General features: G+C 43.9%; 2 protein-coding genes across 2 annotated transcripts in view; both read right to left on the reverse strand.

Annotated features, from left to right (window-relative positions):
* Positions 1–290: 290 nt before the first annotated feature.
* On the reverse strand, positions 291–2,233 carry MRPS16 (mitochondrial ribosomal protein S16). The gene is made up of 3 exons (XM_036736938.1): positions 2,073–2,233; positions 1,119–1,379; positions 291–569 (listed from the first exon to the last, which is right to left on the reverse strand). The coding sequence occupies exons 1-3, from the start codon at positions 2,083–2,085 to the stop codon at positions 445–447; spliced, it is 399 nt and encodes a 132-aa protein (XP_036592833.1). The 5' UTR covers positions 2,086–2,233; the 3' UTR covers positions 291–444.
* A 5,525-nt stretch (positions 2,234–7,758) lies between these two features.
* CFAP70 (cilia and flagella associated protein 70) overlaps positions 7,759–21,744 on the reverse strand; it is an 85,671-nt gene continuing 71,685 nt past the window's right edge. Inside the window, exons 20-27 of the mRNA XM_036736508.1 lie at positions 19,394–19,549; positions 17,290–17,411; positions 16,150–16,302; positions 15,703–15,864; positions 14,486–14,575; positions 11,392–11,493; positions 8,576–8,623; positions 7,759–7,965 (exon numbers count right to left, since the gene is read on the reverse strand). Of these exons, the coding sequence (XP_036592403.1) occupies positions 7,885–7,965; positions 8,576–8,623; positions 11,392–11,493; positions 14,486–14,575; positions 15,703–15,864; positions 16,150–16,302; positions 17,290–17,411; positions 19,394–19,549 (914 nt within the window). The 3' untranslated portion in view covers positions 7,759–7,884. The remainder of the gene's footprint in view (positions 7,966–8,575; positions 8,624–11,391; positions 11,494–14,485; positions 14,576–15,702; positions 15,865–16,149; positions 16,303–17,289; positions 17,412–19,393; positions 19,550–21,744) is intronic.

The following is a 21,744-nucleotide window of genomic DNA, read 5'->3' on the forward strand; positions in this document are numbered from 1 at the left end:
AGGGTGTTTAAAGCCCCTTACCATTCAGTTTCAATCTACAGATTTCCCATTACATCCTATTTTTGCCCCAGCTCTTCTGGACGTCCCTTCCAACCCTTCAGACTCAGTGCTCCGATAATACCCTAACCCAGTCTGTCCAAGGCCAAAATCCAGTCTCCTCCAGATATCAAAGCTAGGAAAGGCAACCAGCGTGGAGGCCCAGCTCTAACCTCCACAAACCTAACACTAGACCCACAGCTACAAAGCATGACTACCCCAATCCACCCCTGCTCCAGAAGAACACACAAAGCTCTGAAAATTCCATTTATTCACCTTAGAACAAAACAGAAAGAGTTCTTCGACTAAGATGTACCATATTCCTTGAAGCACTTAGCAGAGTGTCTGGGATGAATAAGCCCTTAAGAACTGCTTCTTGACTGCACTTGCAGAGCCCTCTCATACCACTCAGCTGGGTCCAGTCTCTGTGTTTACTGCCTGAGAAGCTAAACTGGCTTCAAGAGCTCTTTTCCGTCGAAGCCTCTCCGCATTTGTGACAGTCATGGGATGCAGAGGGAAAAATCCAGAAAGACCTAAAAGCAGCAGAATGTCCACTTGTAAACACAAAGCCATTGTTTCTTTAGGGCATCTATCTAATGGCACTGAGTCTTGACATTATAAGTCCTAACATAGTGGCCACAGGGAAGTCAGCCCTGAAACAGCTAAGACCTGGGCCCCATGACTGTCCAGAGACCTCTCAATCTACCACCCTCCATTATAAAGTGTTTAGTTTTCCACTCAGTCATCCACATCCTCAAAAAAGGAAAATAAATTGTAGGAGGAGGTTAGATATTACTTGGTCCTGCCCCTCAAACTAGGGATACTCCTCCCAGTTGAAAACAGTTCAAAACTTGGGCTTTTCAACACTCTCATCACTAGTGGAAAACTGGAGTATCTATAAAAGCCAGCATAAGAGGGCTTCTTCAAGTTGAAAATCCTAAATTAGAGTCAGGATTAAAGTTTCCCATTCTTGAGCTGGGGAAGGGGGCAAGTTCATAGGACTGCCCCACAGATGTTTTCCATGACTACTAACAGTAAACAAGACCCAGATGGTATCGGGTGCTCTGACCCGGCTGCATTACCTAGAAGCTTCTCCACGGGCTTGGTGAGATGGGCCCCGGAGCCTAACCAGTGCCGGATTCTCTCCAAGTTGAGGCCCACGAGCTTCTCCCCATTCCTGTTGGGCAGGGGGTCATAGCAGCCCAGTTGCTCCAAGAAGCGGCCATCTCGGGAACGCTTGTTGTAGGCGGCCACAATTCGGTAGAAGGGCCTGTTGGTGCAGCCACTGAGTGCCAGGCGGATGGCCACGTGGCCACCTCGGTAAGTTTTACAGAGCAGGGAGGCTGCGGGAATACATCTGGTCAGGGTAAGAAGCTGCTCACAAAGGCACTGGGCAGGGTTGGCGACCCCTCTGTCCCCACGGCGCCCCAGTCCCAAGCGTCTTCCCTCTCTCTGCCCATCCACATCCTACCTGGCCCTTCAAGAACCAAGCCCCCGGGACCAAAGCCGCTAAAGTCAGGATGCTCGGTATACAGTAGGTGCTAAATAAGTGTGGGCTCTCTACCTGCTCTAAACCCTGAAACCACTTATGGTGTAAGTCACCCCCGGTGGACTGCCAAGAACAAGCAGAGAATATGAAACTGTCAGGGTTCACCTATAACAGTGACTGAAACCAAGAAGACAGGCGCAGGGTAAGGCGCAGGGTAAGGGGCAGGGTAAGGGGCAGGGTCAGGGGCAGGGTCAGGGGCAGTGTCAGGGGCGGTGTCAGGGTCAATGTCAGGGGCCGTAACTAAGCCTCGCATTGCCCAATCCCCGCCCAGCACGCCCAGCGCCCCGCCCCCTTAAGCCTCAGCCTCTTTTAAGGACCAGTCCTTAGCCAAGGGCTTGTCCCACTGCGCCTGCGCACAGTAACCTCTCTGATTCGCTGCATCTGCCGGGTCCCTCCTCCCCACGCCCTACCTTTCCTACGCCCGTCCCTCGTCCTCCTCCGAGGTAAAGGAGGCCACGGTGCCTCGCCTCACCCAGCAGTCACTCACTTAGCTGGACCATGGTGGGCTACACGGAGACGAGACGCCCGGGATCTATAAGGAGGCCTGTTGGGGCTCGGGACGTCCGAAGCGGCTGCTAGGGGCCGGGCTCACACCGCCTCAGCCAGCTTCCCGTCCCCGCCACCGGAAGCGAGGAATTCTCTGCGTCTGCGCATCGAGAACCCCGGAAGTGCCGTCTTCCGTAGTCCCGCCCCTTTTAAGTCACTCATCCCTTTGGATGAACAAGCACATATATTTCGCCTACTGCTTGCGAGCCAAATGTCTTTCCAATCCCTGGGGGATAAGTAGGCAGAAATTAAGCTACTACAGTTTGCTTTCTGGGGGTGGGAGGAAAAGGAGAAGAACATGGATATATTGTAATTATGTACAAAATCTGTACCAGAGAAAACAAGGAAAAGGCTTCGTGCAGGAGTCCAGCCGTGAGAAGGGAGTGCACTCCAGGCATGGGGCACAGCCTGTGCAAAGGCATGTTGAGGAGAGATGCAGTGTCCTGAATAGACTATAACCAGGAGAACCTGGGTCCACAAGATGCAGAAGGAGAATAGGATACAAGTTTAGAAAAATGTGCTACTGCTATAGCTACAGAAAGCATTTATAAAGCAATTGCTCTGGGCAGGTGCTGTGCCAAGTGCTGGGAACAGAAATATTTATATTTTCCCCTAAAGGCAGGAAGGGGGAAGAACATTGGAGTTTATTCAGCAGACAAGTGATAGGGTAAGATCTGAGCTTTAAGAAAATCACTTCAGCAGCTTGGAGAGGGGAAAGCCTGGAGGCAAGGAGACTGATAAAGGGTTTTTGTAACAGACCAGGTGAGAGGTGATGAGTGGCCAGGAATAGAGATGTGGACCTATAGATTTTGGGAGCTAGAAATGTCAAGATTTTGAGAATGATGGGATATGTGGGGTGGAGAGACACGTGAACCAAGGATAGTATCAAGATTTCTTTGGAACGTGAGTGACTGGGATGATGATGGTACCGTGGAGTGTTTTTTTGAGCAAAGGTAATAAGTTCTGTTTTAGACATGCTGAGTTTCAGATGTGCAGGGAACATCCAGTTTGAAATGACCAATAGACATTTGGTGCAGCTTAGGAGAGAGTCTATAGCTAATGTGGATCCGGGAGTCATCTTCTCTAGTCATGATCACTGAACCATGGGAGCTGCTGAGATCACCAAGTGAAAGTATAGAGAGAAAATGAGAGATCCCAGGATGGAACCTTGGGTTAGGGAGTGTGGTACAGATGATCTAGCTAGGGAGGCTGAGGCCAGACAGGCAAGAAAGGAATGATGTGACAAAACCCACAGAGGAGAGAGGATCCAAGAGGAGAGGGGAAATATTGCAGAGAACCTAAGGAGGGTAAGGATTGAGCAAAGGTCTTTAGATTTGGCAATTAAAAGAAGAGTTTTTAAGAGTAGAAGAGTAGAAACCATATTGAAGGGACTTGAGTAGCAAGTGATAAAAGAGGAAGTAGTGATAAGGCATGTGATCAATCAACAAGCATTAATTAACCCCCGATACAGTGCCATATACTGCCAAGGGATGGGGATACAAAGAAAGGAAAAGACATTGCCTGGCCCCAAGGAGCTTACATTTTAGTGGAGAATACAACATTTAAATAAGCGGGTACACAGACCTACAATAGGTGGAAGGTACCTTTAGAGGGGAAGGGTCTAGCAGCTAGGAGAACTGGCTAAGGCCTACAGAAAGTGGGACAAAAGCCATGGTTTGAAGGAAACCAGAGAATGTAAGAGGTTGGGGTGAGGAAACAGAGAATCTCAATAATGGGGGCGGGGAATAAAAGGTCAGAAATGGGAAAGGCAGAACTGTGAAGAACTTTTAAATGCCAAAGGACTTTATGTTTGAACCTGGAGGTAATAAGAAGCCACTAGAATTTATTCAGTAGTTCAGGAGTCATATAGTGAGGCCTATGTTTTAGGAAAATCACCTCAGTAGCTTTGTGGAAGATGGATTAGCATGGGGGGGTGGGAATGCGGGATAAGCCAAGGAGACCAGTTTGAAGGCTATTATAATCTAGGCAAAAAGCCTGAACAAGGGTGAGGGCTATCTATGTGAGTGGACAGAAGGGGATATGTATGTGACACATTGTGAAAATAGAAGTGGTAAGATTTAGCACCTGATTGGATAGCAGAATGAGAGTAAGAAGTTAAGAGGTTATGTTCCGGAGTACTATGAGGATGGTGATGTTCTGGACAGACAGAGGAAAGTTCAGGAGAGGGGAAGATTTGGGAGGAAGATGTGTTCTGGTTCTGAGATGCCTCGAAGATAATCCTGTTCAAAATGTCCATTCGGCCATTGCTGATGTGAGTCTGGAGCTTGAGAGCCTCTCCTGGAAGCTGCACAGATAGAAAAATCGAATCTCTGAGAGCTGATGAGATTACCAAGCGAGAGAGGAGGAATTTGGCTGTAAAGAGGAGTACTGATATAGGAGGCTAGATGGGTCTAGTAATGGCTTTCTAAGGGTCGAGAAGACTTGGGCATGTTTGTGGGTATTGGGAAAATGCTTGAAGATTATAGAGGAGTGTAGAGGGGCCAGCTCTAAGAAAGTCCATTCTGGGATAAGATACAGGCCAGAGGCCTGTTCTTGCCCTTGGGCTGATAACTCGGCACGTGGGCTCTCCATTCCTCCCTCCACATACATGTGCTACTCAGGATGAAGGCTCTTCAAGCCTTCTCGGTACACACATGCTCTCTCAAAAATCCCCATGACACACACATGCTAAATACCACCTGTGGGCTATTAACACAATATTGTTTAGGGCAAAAGGGGAACAAAGGCACAAGGAAGTAAGTCATGCATTATGCAAATGCCTCACACTGGGAATTGTTGATTCTGCTTGCCTAAAAGGGTATATGAGCCCTGTCCCTCAATTTAATAAATGGAGCTGTTCTTTACTCTTCCGCCTGGCCCGTGTTTTGGGTTTTTCTTTTTCTTTTCACTTTCCGTGGCATTCAGCCATCTCTGGCCATTTCAAAGCCACAGCCGCTGGCAGCAGAGGAGAGATTGTAGAGAAATCTGCTGAAGAAGGGATGGGCAAGGAGATCAAAGGCCTATGTAGACAGGCTGGCCTTGGTGAGTAGAAAAGCCTCTTCTCACTTTTTGCTTAATTTGCTCACCAAGCGTGGAGAAACAGTGGTCATAACAGATTTAATCAAAGGAAATTTTTATAAAATTTAAAGGTGGGCAGGAACCAGATAGTGAAGGTCTTTATGTAAGTTTTTATTGATTTTTTCCATTTCTTACATCACCATAGTATCAGCCCTCCTCCTAAGAGCCTCCTCCCACATGACAAATGTATTTTGTTATTTGTATTTTTGGGGGGGCAGGGGGCACAACTGATTGATACATTGAAAAAGTCCAAAACTTTGTGCAGCATGTAACACCTGTAGACCTGCCACCTCTATGGAGAGACAGGTTGGGAATATTATTTTGTATCTCTTCTTTCCGAGTCTTGTTTGGTCTTTATAATTTTGTTACATTTACTTTGGAGTTTTTGGCATGCCATTCTTCCCATTTACAATGTCATGGTCCTTGTGTATGTTGTTTTCTTGACTCTGCTTTATTCTGCATCAATTCATATACATCTCTCCGTTCTTCTCTGTATTCATCGCATGCATCCTTTCTTACAGCTCAGCAATATTCCATTACATTCATGTATCATAATTTGTCTAGCCATTCCCCAGTAGATGGGCACCTATTTTCCTTCAAATTCTTGGTGATCACAAAAAATGCTGCTATAAATATTTTGGAGTATATGGAGATTTTTACTTATAGATAATGGCTCCCCTAGGGTATAAGCCCAGTTATGGAGTTTCTGGTTCAAAGGGTATGGAAATTTATTCTCTTTATTTGCCTCATTCCAATTTGCTTTCCTGAATGGTTATACCATTTCACAGCTACACCAACAATATTATTAGTGTGCCTATCTTTCCACAACCCCTCTAATATTGACTGTTGCCTTTTTTTGTTATAATTTTTGCCAATTTGCAAGGTGTGAGGTGAAACCTCAGGGTTGCTTTGATTCGGGACATTTTTTGAGGTGGTAGTGAACACTTAGCAGTTCTTTTGAACAGTTTATTCATGTCCTTTGACCATTTATCTATTGGAGAGTGGCATGCACACACACATACATTCATACATAGGCACACATATATATTTGGGCTGCATGTTTGATGCCTCTGGTGTAGAGTATTAGTTACATGTCTACTTGACACTTTCCTTTTTTGCTGTGCTATGACTCAGGTAGGCAATGGGCCATGTATCTGATTAGCTCTGAGGGCCTAGGGTGACATATGTAGTGGGGGACTCCACGTGGTGTAATATCAATTAAGTTGGGACTTTCTTACTGTTTTAAAATGATTAAGTGTCTTTGAGTCTTACTAGGTGCTAAGCCCCAGGCCCAAACCCCTATTAGGTGCTAAACCTATGTGGGTGTGAATTGGTAACTAAGGTGGGGCCCCAGGTGGGGCTAACTAAGGGAGGCCTGATTAGATCTTTGCTCCTAAGTTTACCCCAAACCCCTAATTACTAGGTGCTAAGCCTATGTGGGTGTGAAGCTCCCAGGGCCCTAAGAGAAGGTGCTAACTCCAGAGCCAATCATAGGAGCCTAAGTTCTGGTCGCTCAGATGACGTTTAATGATGTCTGAAACGGTATAAAAAAAGAAAAGACAGAGCCATTTGCTGGGGGCTGTGACTCTTAGTGGCGTGCTGATGTGGAGACTCCGGGCAGCTCTGTAGTTAAGAGCCCTCCAGCTTGCCCGGATGTCTGGACTTGGTTTTCTTGGTAATTATGAATTGTATTTGGTCTGTTTGTAATTTGTTTGTATTTGCTCTGAAGTTCAGGGTGCTGCCTTTTTCCCCTGAACTAAGTGAGTGATATCCGTATACTGAATTAAAGTAAGCTTGTTAACCCCTTAACGTTGCTTTCCTTAGTAAAGCAGATCAAAAGAACCTGGGCTTTGGCAGCATGCTTGTTGTTGGGCTCCTGTTGGTCTTTCACCCCCACAACAGCTGCTGGCTGGATTGTTAAAACACATGGACCCCATTGGGTTAGATAAAAATCTAGTGCTTCTCTGCTCTTCCTCAGGTAGAGATCTGTGTGGAATTTGCCTATATTAACCACTTCCTCTTCCTCCAAAGCAAGGACCATATCCACTAGAAAATTATGTCTTTAGGTCATACCTTCCCATTAGTAAACCTGGCTAGTGGCATTACTTTGCTTTCCCACTCCTCAGTCTTAGGGGGATTCCATACAATCATAACATCTTAGACCTGGAAGATCTTAGAGTCATTTTTGAGTCTAATCCACTCATTTTGCAGATGAGGACACTGAGGTTCAGAGTGATGAAAGAATTTTCCTAGATGGGCACCTATTTTGCTAGTAAATAGCAGGACATGGATCAGAAACCAGTTCTGCCTCCTGGTATTGTGCTCTCATTCCCCCCCCAGAAATCCTGGTCGTGCCTGCTCTTACCTCATCCTCCCTACTACCTTCTCTATGTACTCATCGATGACTTGGGTGAACTTCGTATTTTCTTGCTTATCTTTTATTAGCCTTATTGAGTAACAGTAATAAAGAAACAAAAAGAAACATTAAACAAACAACAACAAAAGGAAAGAACAAAACAAAAAACAACAACTGAAAAACCAAATGAAACAATTGTTGGGGCAGATTGTCTTGTTCTTCAGCCCCAGGACTAGTCTGACCCCTTTAGGATTCAGAGGCTCAGGGATGTTTCTTTCTTGTAGAGTCAGACAAAAGAAGCTCCATCTGGAAGACGTCATCAGAAGGAAGGATCCCCAAAGCCAACCATCTCTTGTACCATGTGGATCTCCTTGAGCAAAGCCTCATCCTTCAGCTTCAGCTGCATTTAAATGGATAGGACACACTCTGATGAAGTTGGTAAGGTTTTACTAGCACATCTCAAACCACTCAAGCCCTCCCCACCAAACCACCCTGCCTCCGTTACTCATTAGGATTAGATGCTGTCATAACTTCGTGCTTTCTTCTAAGTACCTCATGGGCACACCATTCAAAGATCTCAAAGAAGCAATAAACCACATCTCTTGGCCCATGAGAAGTGTCCCAGTTTGACAACCATAGACTCTTAGAGCGAGGAAGGGTCTTAAATTTAGCCCAACTCCTTCGTTAGCAGATGAGTAAACTAAGGTTCAGAGTGATTAAGTGATCCTTCCAAAATCCCACAGCTAGTTTGTGGCTGAGATGGAGGTGGAACCCACACCACTTCTCAATGCAGTGCTCATTACACTATCCCAGGTATCAATGCTCACAATCACTTAGTAAAGGAACTCTGATTATAGAACCAGCAGCTCCATGAAAAAAGGAAATATGAGCAAATCTCACAGTGATAATTCTCAGGTAAAACACGATAGAACAGCAGCAGTTTCCTCCTGAATTAAACCAGCCCTTCTTATGGTAATGCAGCCAGACCAATAGGAGAATCAGAGCCAAACCTTTAATGTGTATTTGTAGGACTGTTCTGCTTCTAGTTGCCTCCCAGCCTGAAAACAAAACAGCAGCAAGTGATGATTATGTATAATAAACACAGCTACTTTAATATTTTGAAAGATTCATGATTTCATATGAGTGAGGAAAATCTAATGCACTGGAAGAGTCCTTGGCATGTTTGTAGGCACCAGGGAAGGAGCTAACAGATAAGGAGAGATTGATGATGAAATAGAGAGGGAGTAAGCAAAGGGGCAATCTCAAGACAAGGAGGAGATGGGAGGAGGGTACAACTACAGGGATCAACGTCTCATCCTCAGAGAGGAGTACTGAGATAGGCAGTTGGAACAACAGAGTCCACGCTTTCTCAGTCAAGTAGGAAATGAGGCCATCTGCTACAATGGAGGAGAACAGAGTACTAGGGGGGCTAGAACAGTCATGGCAGGAAGCATGATGCAGAGTTCATCAGGGAAGAATAAAGTGGTTTTAAAAAGGCAGGGTATAGCAGGGAGGCCTCGATTGAGAGTGTAGTGTATCTGATCAGCCTGGCGGAACAAATTCTTCGAGCCCCATTCAGTAGCACAAGATTAGAAGTGGAAAGAGAGATGGAAGGAGAGAAGGATCTGATCAAAGGAGGAAATTTTTGAGTTTGAGATCATGAAGACATCATCAGATAGGAATAATGGCGAGATCTAAGATCTGCTCCATCCCTGTAGGTGACTAAGGTAGAATGAAAATGCACATCACAAGAACTGAGCAGGTTGATTGTCTGAGAGGCAAGGCTGCTGTTGGAGGAGACATAAATAAACAGATTTAAATACTCAAGTACAGCTAGGTCCCAATTAGTGTGACTCATGAATCCTATTAAGTGGTGGCATCCTTCAGATTCACACTGTATATTTCCAGTGGGCTGAAACCAAGGACCATATATTATATAACTGAAACTTCGAATAGTGCAAATCCAAATACGTGTAAACACTTGACAGGATTCATTGTTCGTAACAATGGGGACCCTAGTGGTTTGAAGGCAGTGTTTGGAGTGGAGAAAAAACCTGTGAGCCAGATAATGAACACCTTGAATAGGACGTAAGTCTGGTAGATTACAGCAATGTGCAACTGTACTGGGTAAGACAGAGTGAAGGTCGAAGGAGGAGCGGTCACAGAGAGGTGGCATCAAAGGGACCAAGGACTGTGCCAACACCTCCTGCTGGTCCCATTGGTCAGAAGGCATGAGAGAATGAACAACCCACACTGGAAGGTCAGTCTTGGATGTGGTGTCCTATGGAGAGAGCTAAACTCTCATGAATGCAAGAGAGAGAGAGTATGAGAAGACCCAGAGACCCAGGATAAGGAGAAGGTGTCACAAGGGTTGAGGGAAAGTGAAGGGTGGTGGCCCAGGAAGCGGGTAGGAACTGCAGAACAGGAGGAAAGTGGGGAACAGGAGTACAAATAAAAGGGACTTTGACTTCCCCAGAGGTCATTTCTGAATCACAGGCATTAGGATTAGGGGAGCAAGAGGTCATTTGCTAGCCATAAGACACAGAAAGTACCAGTTGATTGATGTCCCCAACCTCCTGGGTCCTATGTCTTTAGTTGGTTCCATGAAAATATACACAAAGTACCAATTAGCTCTACAATATCACAATGAAGGTATTGTTCCATGAAGGGCTTAATGAGATTCCCTTCCACATTTTAGGGGTTCGGGGCGAGGCATTCCTTCGATCTGGAAAATCTGTGTAAAACTTTTTGGCCCTCCTTTTGTACCGGAGAATTATTATGCTATTAAAAGATAAAATATGTTGATGTAATACAATACTATACATATATTTTATGCATTTCTGAGTTACTAAACATTTTCTGTCATCTGCTAGCTTTTATGCATCATCAGTGGCTTCCACAAAACTCCCCCCAAATTCCCATTTAATTTTTCATATCGACCCAAGATATATCGAAACCACGATGGGGAAAGTCTCGGTGTTGAAGGGATAACTGTTACTGACAAATGGGGATAGTAGGGGCAACTTATGCTGAGGACACCTGTAAGCAAATCTGGGTTGTTGTGAAGATCAAATAAGGTAATGTTTATGAAGACACTTTGAAAATTATCTAACTGCTAGACCAATGATATAATTAAAAAACACTGATGCTGGAAAAGCCCTTAAACATCAGCTAATCCTCTCCCTCTTCTTTGTAGGCAGGGAATCTGAAACCCAGAGTGAAAAGGAGTCAAGTGATATGGCCATTTAGTGGCAGAACTAGCCCTAGAACTCAGGTGTCCTGATGCTTTCCAAGGTAATTCCAAGGTTATTGATTTTCAAGAATTTTACTCACAAAGAGAAAATTCCAGTTATTCATTTATTTCTTTTTTTTAGAAATCCCAGACTCCCTGGAATTCTAGCATCATGCGGCCCACTGATGTCCCTGATCAGGAACCTAATGGAGTGAGGCCAGTAGGCTCTAATTCCATGTATGCATTATGTCGAGGACTAGGAATTCCTACCAGATTGTCAGGATAGAAAGACACAGAAAGGGCCATCATTCCTTACACAGAACCAAATGGGATCTGATTTGGTCAGCCTTTAAAAGCATGACCCCTCAGGCCCAGCCCCTCCATTGTCTGAACTTCCTCACAACCTGAGCTCAGGGGAATCTCTCATTTGCAAGCACTTTAGAACACGGTAATTCTCAGAACGTAAAGTTAGTCGTTTCTCTCTAGTGAACACCTTTGCTGACCAGCAAAAACATAGTATTTTAAATAATAATCCTGCCATTCTTCTTTCTCTACCCTGGAAGGGGCTTTGTCTGTGGGGAGCTGGAGACTCACTTTCAGACAGACCAGAGTCAGATAGGCCCACACTTCAGCATTGTAGTTGTTCATGGCATTAGCTTCAGAAAGAGCATCTTCAGCCTCTGTGAGCTCCTCCAGCTTAACAAAGGAAAGGCAACATATGAGCTAAGAGTCAATATAGTAAAAACCAGCAAATGCTTATGGTCCTCTTAATATCTAAGACCCTCAAAGACACATAAGCACAATTTCATAATTCCCCTCCAGCTACTGTGCTTGTCAAGTTCAATTCTAAGTTTCCTCTTAATGATGTGAATCTGAAAGTCCTATTCTAGCAACATGCTCTTAGAATAGGCCAGAAAGTTTTCATTTTCCCTTAAAAAATGTAGGCAGAAGGACAGGGACAGGGACTGTCATTCCCCTGCTTGAGGGCAGAGGTTTTCAAACCTTTTGGTCCCAGGACCCCTTTACACTCTTAAAAATTATTGAGGACTTCAAGCAGCTTTTATTACTGCGTCCTATCTATTGATAGTTACCATATTAGAAACTGAAACTGATAATAAAATATTTATTAATATGGGTCAATTTATTAAGTAATATGTAGTATATTAATTTAATAAAATAATGAAGAATGGCATTATTCAACATATTTGTGTAAATTTATCTAACATCTAACTTAACAGAAGACCATGATAATAATAGCTAGCATTTCTATAGCGTCTACTACATGCTAGGCATCGGGCTAAGCATCTTGCAAATGTTCTCTCATTTGATCCTCACAACAACCCTGGGAGGGAGGTACATTTCACAGTTGAGGAACCTAAGGCAAACAGAGATAAAGTGACTTGCCCAAGATCACACAGCTAGTAAGGATTGATTGGATTTGAACTTGAGTCTTCCTGATTCCAGGTCTAGCACTCTGTCCCTTGGGCTACCTAGCTAGACATCTGGATTCTCATATCTGCTTCTGCCCAGTCAATCTGTTGTAATGTTGTTTTGGATGGAACATATGAAGAAAATTTGGTCTCACACACATAGATAGTTGGAAAAGGGAGAAGTATTTAATAAGCAAATGGCAATACGTCACAGACTACCTGGAAGGGTTTGGGGACCCCCCCCGCCCAGTTCCACTGCACTTTGAAAATCACACACATGGTGAACGCCTGTTAACAATGCTGGTAGAGCATGACTGATGTCACTGATTCCACAAAAGGACAATGCACTGTCCAGGGCTGTCAGTTTCATAGGAACAAGGTTATAAATGGGTAACCAATTACATAACATTACAGTAGGGTTTGGCTAATCTTATGATTGGGTTGGTTATGATGTATGGCAGGAGCAGTTTAAGCGAGGTATACCTTTGTTGGTACAAAGAAGCTGCCCAGCTGTGCTGGGCGGAGGTCAACCAAAGAGGATGTGCATTTCTGTTGCTGGCAGATCCACATAATAAAGGAAAGAATGCCCCACCTTGATGTGCATGCCAACAAAAGTATATTGTGGGAATGGAGGTATAGATCTCATAGAATTTTTTGAGCAGGAACAGGGAGCAACGAAGGAATAGATTTAACCACAGCCTTTTGACTTCCTTATTAGGTAATTTCCCAGCACAAGGCTGTGCACTAAAAGCATCCCCTTATCAGGGAGAGGCTTCCTAAACACTACATATTAATAGACCAGAAGGAGCAAAGAGCCCAGTTGATGGTAGCTGTGAGCAGCTATGTAAATTAGCACAGATGTCCAGAAGAAGTATCACTGCCCAGCAGGTATGCTACCATTACCAGAAGACACCAGCAGCTGTTCAGTGTTGGGGGGTGCAAGTTTCCCTGACCCTGACCACAGTTAGGTGGCCCAGTGGATAGGGCACTGGGCCAGGACTCAGGAAGACCAAAGTTCAAATCTAGCCATCTGATCTTGGGTACATCATTTCACCTCTGTCTGCCTCTGTTTCTTCAACTGTAAAATGGAGATGTTAATAGCACCTGTTTTCCAGGGTTGTTGTGAGCATTGAGAATATTTGAGAATCCAGCTTTCTACAGAGGCAGCTAAGTGGCCAGTGAATAGAGTGCTGGACCCAGAGTTCAAATCCAGCCTCAGACACTTACTAGATGTGGCACCCTGGGCAAGTCACTTAATGCTTGTTCCCTCCCTCTCACATGCTCCCTACGTTTGTGCCCTCTATTCTTCGTTTTTGGCCACATGGTTTCCTGGCAGTTCCCCTTCACCTAGGTTCCCTGTCACACATGTTCTCAGCATGTGTGCCTTTCCTCAATGGTGGTATGATCACTTATCGGAAAGCGTATCCCATGTGTGCACTAGAGGACCCTTTTGCCACTTTATTTGCTATTCTGTCTGATAAATGTCTTTTATTTTGTACTGATGTGTCCTCTGGCTGGCTGGTATCATACGTCAATACATACATCAATGGGGATTCATAAGCTACACTTTAGAGCAGATACTGACCATCAATGCCCATACCTGGGGCAGCTTTTCTGAGGGCCTGCATGTGTCAGTGGAATAGGTATTTAGGGGCTACATTAAAAGCATAGCCCGAGGCCCCAGAGCAGACAGGACCTTAGAGATAAGAGCTGCTTTCTTACAGCACTGTGAGCCCTTTCTAAAACCCTCCAAAAGCCATTCCAGGGAACAAACAAGACCTTCCTCCTCAGTGGAACCTTCTTCTTTTTCCTTTCCCCTTTCACAGTGTTTTCTAATTAGAAAGTAAAGGGACTCTAAGGCCAAAATGGACCAAAGGCTTGCTAGCTAGAACCCCAGCCTTGGCTAGAAGGAAGGAGATGTACCTAACAGCCTTCTGTAGCAGTCCCTCTGGAATATGAATAAGCCACAGCTAACTATCACTAGATTAGGGAGTTCCAAGGCAGTTCTTAAAGTAATTCCTTAATGAAACAATAGTGCATGAAAGTATGTTGACATAACCATTGGACCTGAGCTTAAAAGCTGATTCTGCTCTGCTTATTAAGCTCTGGTTCCCTCAACAAGTGTGAAGAAGAGCTTTTCACTATGGGGAGCGCTGCTCTGAAGTTCATATGGTGTGGTCACAACAACTCAGGTACCTAGGTGACTCCTGAAGAAGGAAAGCAGACTTTTAACCACCCGCAGACCTTAATTCTCTTACCCGGTAGCAGGCAATTCCCACTCCCAGCCAGGTGAGGCACGAAGGGAATTTTTTACAAGCCAACATGTAGGTGTTCTTTGCCTTTTCGTTCTGTAGAAAGAGAGTTATTTCTAAGCTTCCATCAATGGGAAATCATGGACTTCATACAGCAAGCAGGCACCATGATGGTCTGTGATATAACGGCTCTCCAAAACAGTGTGAGGTAAATGAGTGATTGGATTTCATCCACATCTTCTGTAAGTATGCTAACTATCACAAAGGGACTGGTAAGAAAACCAGATGAAACATATTCAAAAAAAAAACCCCAACTTTGTCCAGGCAGAAATTCCAGAGAAGCCAGAGATTTCTGTGAGAGCAATGCCATCCTTATCTACCAACAGTTTTGGGGGACACAGATAAGTACCTGAATCATGCCTTCAAGTCAGGAGTACCCCCTCTTCCCACAAAATGCCTTGAAAGAGGAGAGGGTTACTGAAAGACTTCCTGGAGGTCACTGCTCTGTCTAGAACAATGCTTTCTCAGGAGGTATGTCTGAAGCTTTCTGGAGGGTGAGAACATAAACTACATCTGGTACAGACACACACTATTCAGGTTCCTTAGATGTGCCCATTCACAACAATAAGCCTCCCAAGTCCTCTCCAGTGCATTTTACCCCAACATGTCGACTTTGGGTCTAATTCAACAGATTTTGTCCTCTTTCATCTTAAATAGGAGACATGTGGCTGTAACGGATATTCAGGCAACAGGAGAGCCAACAACCCTGAGAATCACTTCCTTAGAGCAGTGCTGTCTTGAGGAGAAGTTCAGTGAAGATACCATGCCCTGTGACAACAAATAAGAGCTCTGGATGGGGGCTGGACCTATGATTCACACCAGGTACAGAGAACTCCCAGATGGAGAAACGTCCTGGCAGCTTCTCGTTCTAGAGATCTGCCTGGAGCACTGAAAGATCCAGTGACTGGCCCAAGGTCACACGCCCAGAAGGTATCAGAGTTGAGACTTGAACCCAGGTGTTCCCGCTTCAAGGCTGGCTCTCTACCAATGATACCATACTGTCCAAAAGGGAACAGTTTTCTTCTCACAACTTTATTTGCCTCATAACCACAAAAAGATGTGGTTATTTCACAAATTAGAATACAAGGCACTATAATTTTCTTACAGCCACCACAACAGGAAGAAACCGAGCCAGTCCTGATTTCTCTATTGGCATTCCTCACCTCTCCTTCTTCAAGATAAATGGATCCCAGTCGCAGATAGATGAAGTGCATTTCAGCAGCATCCACTACAAAACTAACAGTTCGCTCATAGCATTCCTTGGCTTCAGCATGATTTCCACTCAGGTAGAAGAGGTGTCCCTTCAAACCCCAGACGTTAGGGTTCTAGAAAGGAAGAACAACAGTCACTGAGCAAGCTAGCAAATGGGAGCCCTTGGAATGGGGTTAATGTTATCATTCAAGTCACAGGCCAAGCGACCCATCCAACAGGGAGGGACTCCTCTGTCCTGTTCAGCGCATGGCACATGAGGACACCGATGGGAGCTTCCCTCTCACTTTCACCCAGAAACTGAGAAACACCCACCAGGGCTCTTCCCTTTGACCCCCATCAGTGAGCACTGCTACACCTATCTTCCTTCCAAAATGAGAGGACCTAGCAAAGATAAATACCAGGTAATCCATCTGGCTGGCTGCATTGAGGTATTCTTCTGCCTTGGCAAAATCCTTCTTGAGAAGGTGTGTCTGTGCCAGGACCAAGTAATATTCACAGCCAGGGCCTCCTTGGGGGTACAGCAGTTCATGTGCGAGCACTCTGTGGACATACTGAAAAAAAAGCAGGAACAGACAGAGTATTAGGGGCATTGGCAAGGCTATACAGGGTCAGCCCCCTAGTTCATCTGGCCCAGAAGTTTGTCTCCCTCTGAGAATACCAAGAGAAAGAAGAACATGGCTGTCCTCACCGTGCCTAAAACATCCACATTACAGATGTTATCCACGACCTGAAAGGAAGTTTAGTGCCGTGCGAAGAGCACTGACCTTGGAGTCACAGGACCTGAGTTCAAATTTCAACTCTGCCATTGACTCCCTGTGTGACTTTGGGCATATCACTTAACTTGTCTGGGCCTCCATTTTCTCATCTGTAAGGGGAGTCTTTCTAGTTCTAGACCTACAATCCTACAAACTAGAAGCAAGCTTCCCAAGTGACTAACCTATCGTGGAGACAAACTCTGATCCCCAGCATGACACCAGGATGACTGTGGCAGGCAGCTGTCTGTCCCAGAGAGCTGTCTTGAAGACCAGATCTTTCTCTAAGAGCAGAAAGCATTCTACTTCATTACCCTAGGAAGGGCAGACACAATGGCAAGAAGCCTCAAGATGGTTCAGAGCTTTACTTTTCCAAGCTCCAGACCCATAACCTTGGATATTTAAGTGATCATTTCCGATAACAAATACTACATTAAATTGGCATGGTCTTTTCACTGGGGAAGAACTGCTTTGTCCCCATTTTCCTCCATCCATCTTCCTGAAACAAGGCAAGCTCTGCAAATGCAGCTCTTTGTGTTAGAGCTCACATTATACAAAGACACCAGCAATCTCACAGTGTTACTCTTCGACTCTCCACGGAACAGATTAGCTGTGTCTAGTGCGCCTTCACAGCCAGATCTGAAGAATAACGCTATTTATAAGAAACACCTTGATGCTTCTGCTCTTACGTCTACCACTGGATCACTCTAGGATGAACTTTAAAAGGTACCATATGAATGAAATAAGTAACTCACTGAACACCTTTTGGGGTTATTCTCTGCTTACCTGAACAGCATTGACCTTCATCAAGAAGCGCGTGGTCTCCATGAAGATAGTGCTGGGTCTTTGGGAAACTCCATGAAAGGCTGAGGAAACCAGAGCCGATGATGAAATCTGACCTTTTGAAGCTGAAAAAACCATATGAGAGGAGAAAGGAAAAGGAGAGGAGAGGCCCAAGAAGCAGAGAAGTGAGAATAAAGCTGGGAGACTGTCCTTGATAGAGGGGACCAGAGAAACTGAGACCTGAAAGGCAGAAGACTCATTTAAATATTGAATCTCAAGGTGCTAAATCCTGGCCAGTCAAAACTTCAAGTCACAAAGAGTGAGAGCAACTGTTGAAGAATAGATTCGAGTCTACTATGGAAAATATAACAAAAATTAGTATCTTTAAAACATAGCCGTAGTAGCAGTTAAGATAAACCTGATTTTTTTTTTGTTATAGTGATAGAAAATAATCATGATTGATGATATACAGGGTGTGACTTAGTGATCCACATGATAAAACATTTGAGAACCCCTGTAGCAGAAGTGTCAAATGTACCAGTGTAGCCAAACTGATTAAAAAGTCATTGGAAATTTTTAACAAGATAAATAAAAATGCAATACAACATAATGCTAATCTGTGGTTTTCTAATTCACTAGGCAACCCCCAGGGATCCATTAGTGGCCTACGTTACCACAGGGCTAAGGATCAAACACAAAGACCAGGAAAAAAGCCAAAGCAGTCTTTCTTGAAGTACTTGACAGGAGAAATTATAAACAAAGTGTATATATGCGTGTGTGCATGTACGTGAGTATGGTGGCATCTCACAAGTCTCAGTGCTCTTTTAAGCTTTAACTAAGACTTTTGGACATCTTTTATCAGAGGTATGCTGATAAGTGTCTAATCATTAGGAAAAAACAGACACACAAAACACTTTTATGTTTAATTTGCATTATTAATATTTTCTTAATTCCTTGAGTCTCAACAAACAAGAAAACAATAAAGCAGGCTGCGGTTTGTAATACATGCCTATTGCTGACACTGAAGTTTAACAACTGGCTCTCCCTGGAGAGGGTGCCTGGGGTGGGGAGAAGTGGGGGAAGGAAGGAGCTCCAGAGGCCCCTGTCCTAAAGGGATGTGTTCTGGTCCTTGATTCCATCCCAATCAGGGCTCCCAAGAAGAAACTTTCTACCAAGGCTGACTGGCACGCCCTCTGCTCTGTACAAGCTTAGAGAGCTGTCTTGGGCCTTGATTTGCCCAGGGTCACACAGGATGTGTCTGAGGCAGGACTTGAACCCAGGTCTTCCTGACTTCAAGGCCAGATCTCCAGCCATACCATGCCGCCACACATACACACACACACACACGCACGAGAGGAAGCATATATATACACACATACACATACACAATATATACACAAACACGTGTGTATATACACACATATAAATACACACATACATATATATAGGGCAGCATATATATGTATATATATATATAAAATGTACACACACATACACAAACATATATACATGCCTATATACACATACACACATACACACACATACAAAAAATATGTATATACAAGAGGCAGCATATATACACATACACATACACAAACATGCACATATATACACATGCCCATACACACATCTATACATATACATATATGCACATATACATACACACATATATACAAATGTGTGCATACATACATACACACAAATATACATACACACGTTTATGTGCATGTGTGTCTATATACATAGACAGGGTATATGGTGGTAGCAGGACAGATATAAAATATTATTCTCCATTTTCACATGAAGCAAATGCTTGACAGAAAATGTGTTGCTGGAGTACATCCTTTATGTGTGGCCTGGAAAGGCTGCCATCTGCTAGTCTCTTTCCAACTCTGTGAGCTTTATTCCAACAATAAGCCTTATTGGCTGAAGAGTTTTACCACAAAGCTGAATTTTCACAATGTACTCTACTTTCAACAGATGCCCAGTGGCTGAGAGATGATACTATCAACTTCAATTAAGCCACGGTTACCTCTCTCAGGATGGCCGAAATGTTCATCTCTTGTCTAGCTATTCATTTCCTCACCAAGTCTTTCTTTCTGCTTACCTTTCTTTGGTGCCTCCTTAGAAACAGAAAATGACTTGGAGGATCTCTGGATGGAACTCAGGTTCTGGGGTGGAAGTGACGGCGTTTGTTGATCAACAGACTCAGACTGGGGTTTGGATGGCTCTTCAATAAACTCATCTAGCATGGATATGGTATCTTTCAACCCCAACAAAACAAAATTTCAGTGAAAAATCCTTCATAAATTGTATGTAGCTAATCGCTACAGGAAATAATGAATAATTTTCAAAATATACAAATTACTACACATCTGATTTCTGTTCACAAAGAGGCCACTTCTCTGGCAGTTCAGTTTATATATATGAGTGTGTTCTGTTTATATTTGTTGGGAAGCAATTTACAAAGACAGCACCTTAATGGGATTAAGAATTCTGTGAATGGGATTTGGATTTGTGGTTTATAGCTTAAAATATGGGAAGGCCAAACCTTGTTTGGAGATGGAATACACTTAACAAGGGCCAGTAAGAATTTATTTGCCCAAATCTTGCAAATCTAATCAAAAAGCTATTAGATGAAAAAGAAAAGAAATGAGATGGAAAAAAAAGGGTCTGTATTCCAAGCTAGATACTGTAGAGTAGGTACAATGTAGAAAATGTGGAAGAATTTCACAGTAGATAAAAACCAAGAAGGAAATCAGTAATTAAACCAGTTAACTGAGATGTCTATATGCAAATGCACAAGAATATGGGTAATAAACAGGATAAACTAGAGATATTAATGGAAGAGGCAAATTTGACCTCATAGTTACTAATGAGAATTGCAATGAGATCCCTGAATAGGATCTGGATTTGGAAGGAGATCTTATTCAAAAGGAATAGAATGAATATAAAATGGTAGAATAGCATTGTATATTAAGAAAATGCATGAGGGGGTGGAGCCAAGGTGGTGGCTAGAAAGCAGGGACTAGCCTAAAGCTCTCCTCCAGGACCCTCCAAACACCTATAAAAATGGCTCTGAACAAATTCTAGAACCGCAGAACCCACGAAATAGCAGAGGGAAGCAGGGCTCCAGCCCAGGACAGCCTGGATGGTCACTGGGTAAGGTCTATCGCACGGAGCTGGGAGCAGCGGAGCAGAGCCCAGCATGGGCTGTGCCCGGACCAACCAGACCAGTAGCCGGGTAGAACAGGCCCTAGCACCCTGAATCAGTGAGCTGTGGCAGTTACCAGACTTCTCAACCCACAAATGCCAAAGACAATAGAGAAGGTTAGTGGGAAAAAACTGTGAGGACAGAGTGAAAGGAGTTCATGGTTCGGCCACCACCCCGGGAGCAGCAGAGGTGGTGCAGCTACAGAACTACAGCTGCAGTTGCTTCCAGCCCCAGGCTCACCTGGTGGGAGGAATTAAGTGGCAGATCAGAGCTGGAGTGCAGAGCCGGCTCAGATCTGAGTTGCAGTCTGGGTTGGCAGTTCTTAGGGGAGGAGGAACGCTACTGTGACAGAGCTTGCTATGTAGAAAAAGCTCTGAAAACAACAGCGCTTGGACCCTAAAGCTTGGGACAAAGTTCTCTCTACTCTACAAGCAGTCGTACCCCCACGAAAAACTCAAGGGTCAAGTAGTTGGCTGGGAACATGGCCAGGCAGTGAAAACAGATGCAGATTCAGACTCAGACTTTGGAATCTTTCTTTGGTGACAAAGAAGAGCAAAACATACAGCCAGAAGAAGTCAACAAAGTCAAAGAGCCTACATCAAAAGCCTCCAAGAAAAACATGAACTGGTCTCAGGCCATGAAGAGCTCAAAAAGGATTTGGAAAAGCAAGTTAGAGAAGTAGAGGAAAAATTGGGAAGAGAAATGAGAGTGATGCAGGAAAACCATGAAAAACAAGTCAATGGCTTGCTAAAGGAGACCCAAAAAAACACTGAAGAAAATAACACCTTAAAAAATAGACTAACTCAAATGGCAAGAGAGCTCCAAAAAGCCAATGAGGAAAAGAATGGCTTGAAAGGCAGAATTAGCCAAATGGAAAAGGAGGTCCAAAAGACCACTGAAGAAAATACTACCTCAAAAATTAGATTGGACCAAGTGGAAGCTAGTGACTTTATGAGAAATCAAGATATTATAAAACAGAACCAAAGGAATGAAAAAGTGGAAGACAATATGAAATGTCTCCTTGGAAAAACCACTGACCTGGAAAATAGATCCAGGAGAGATAATTTAAAAATTATTGGACTACCTGAAAGGCATGATCAAAAAAAGAGCCTAGACATCATCTTTCAAGAAATTATCAATAAGAACTGTCCTAATATTCTAGAGCCAGAGGGCAAAGTAGAAATTGAAAGAATCCACTGATCACCTCCTGAAAAAGTTCCCAAAAAGAAAACTCCTAGGAACAT

This window comes from Trichosurus vulpecula, chromosome 8 (assembly GCF_011100635.1).
Source record: "Trichosurus vulpecula isolate mTriVul1 chromosome 8, mTriVul1.pri, whole genome shotgun sequence".
Classification (NCBI taxonomy): domain Eukaryota; kingdom Metazoa; phylum Chordata; class Mammalia; order Diprotodontia; family Phalangeridae; genus Trichosurus; species Trichosurus vulpecula.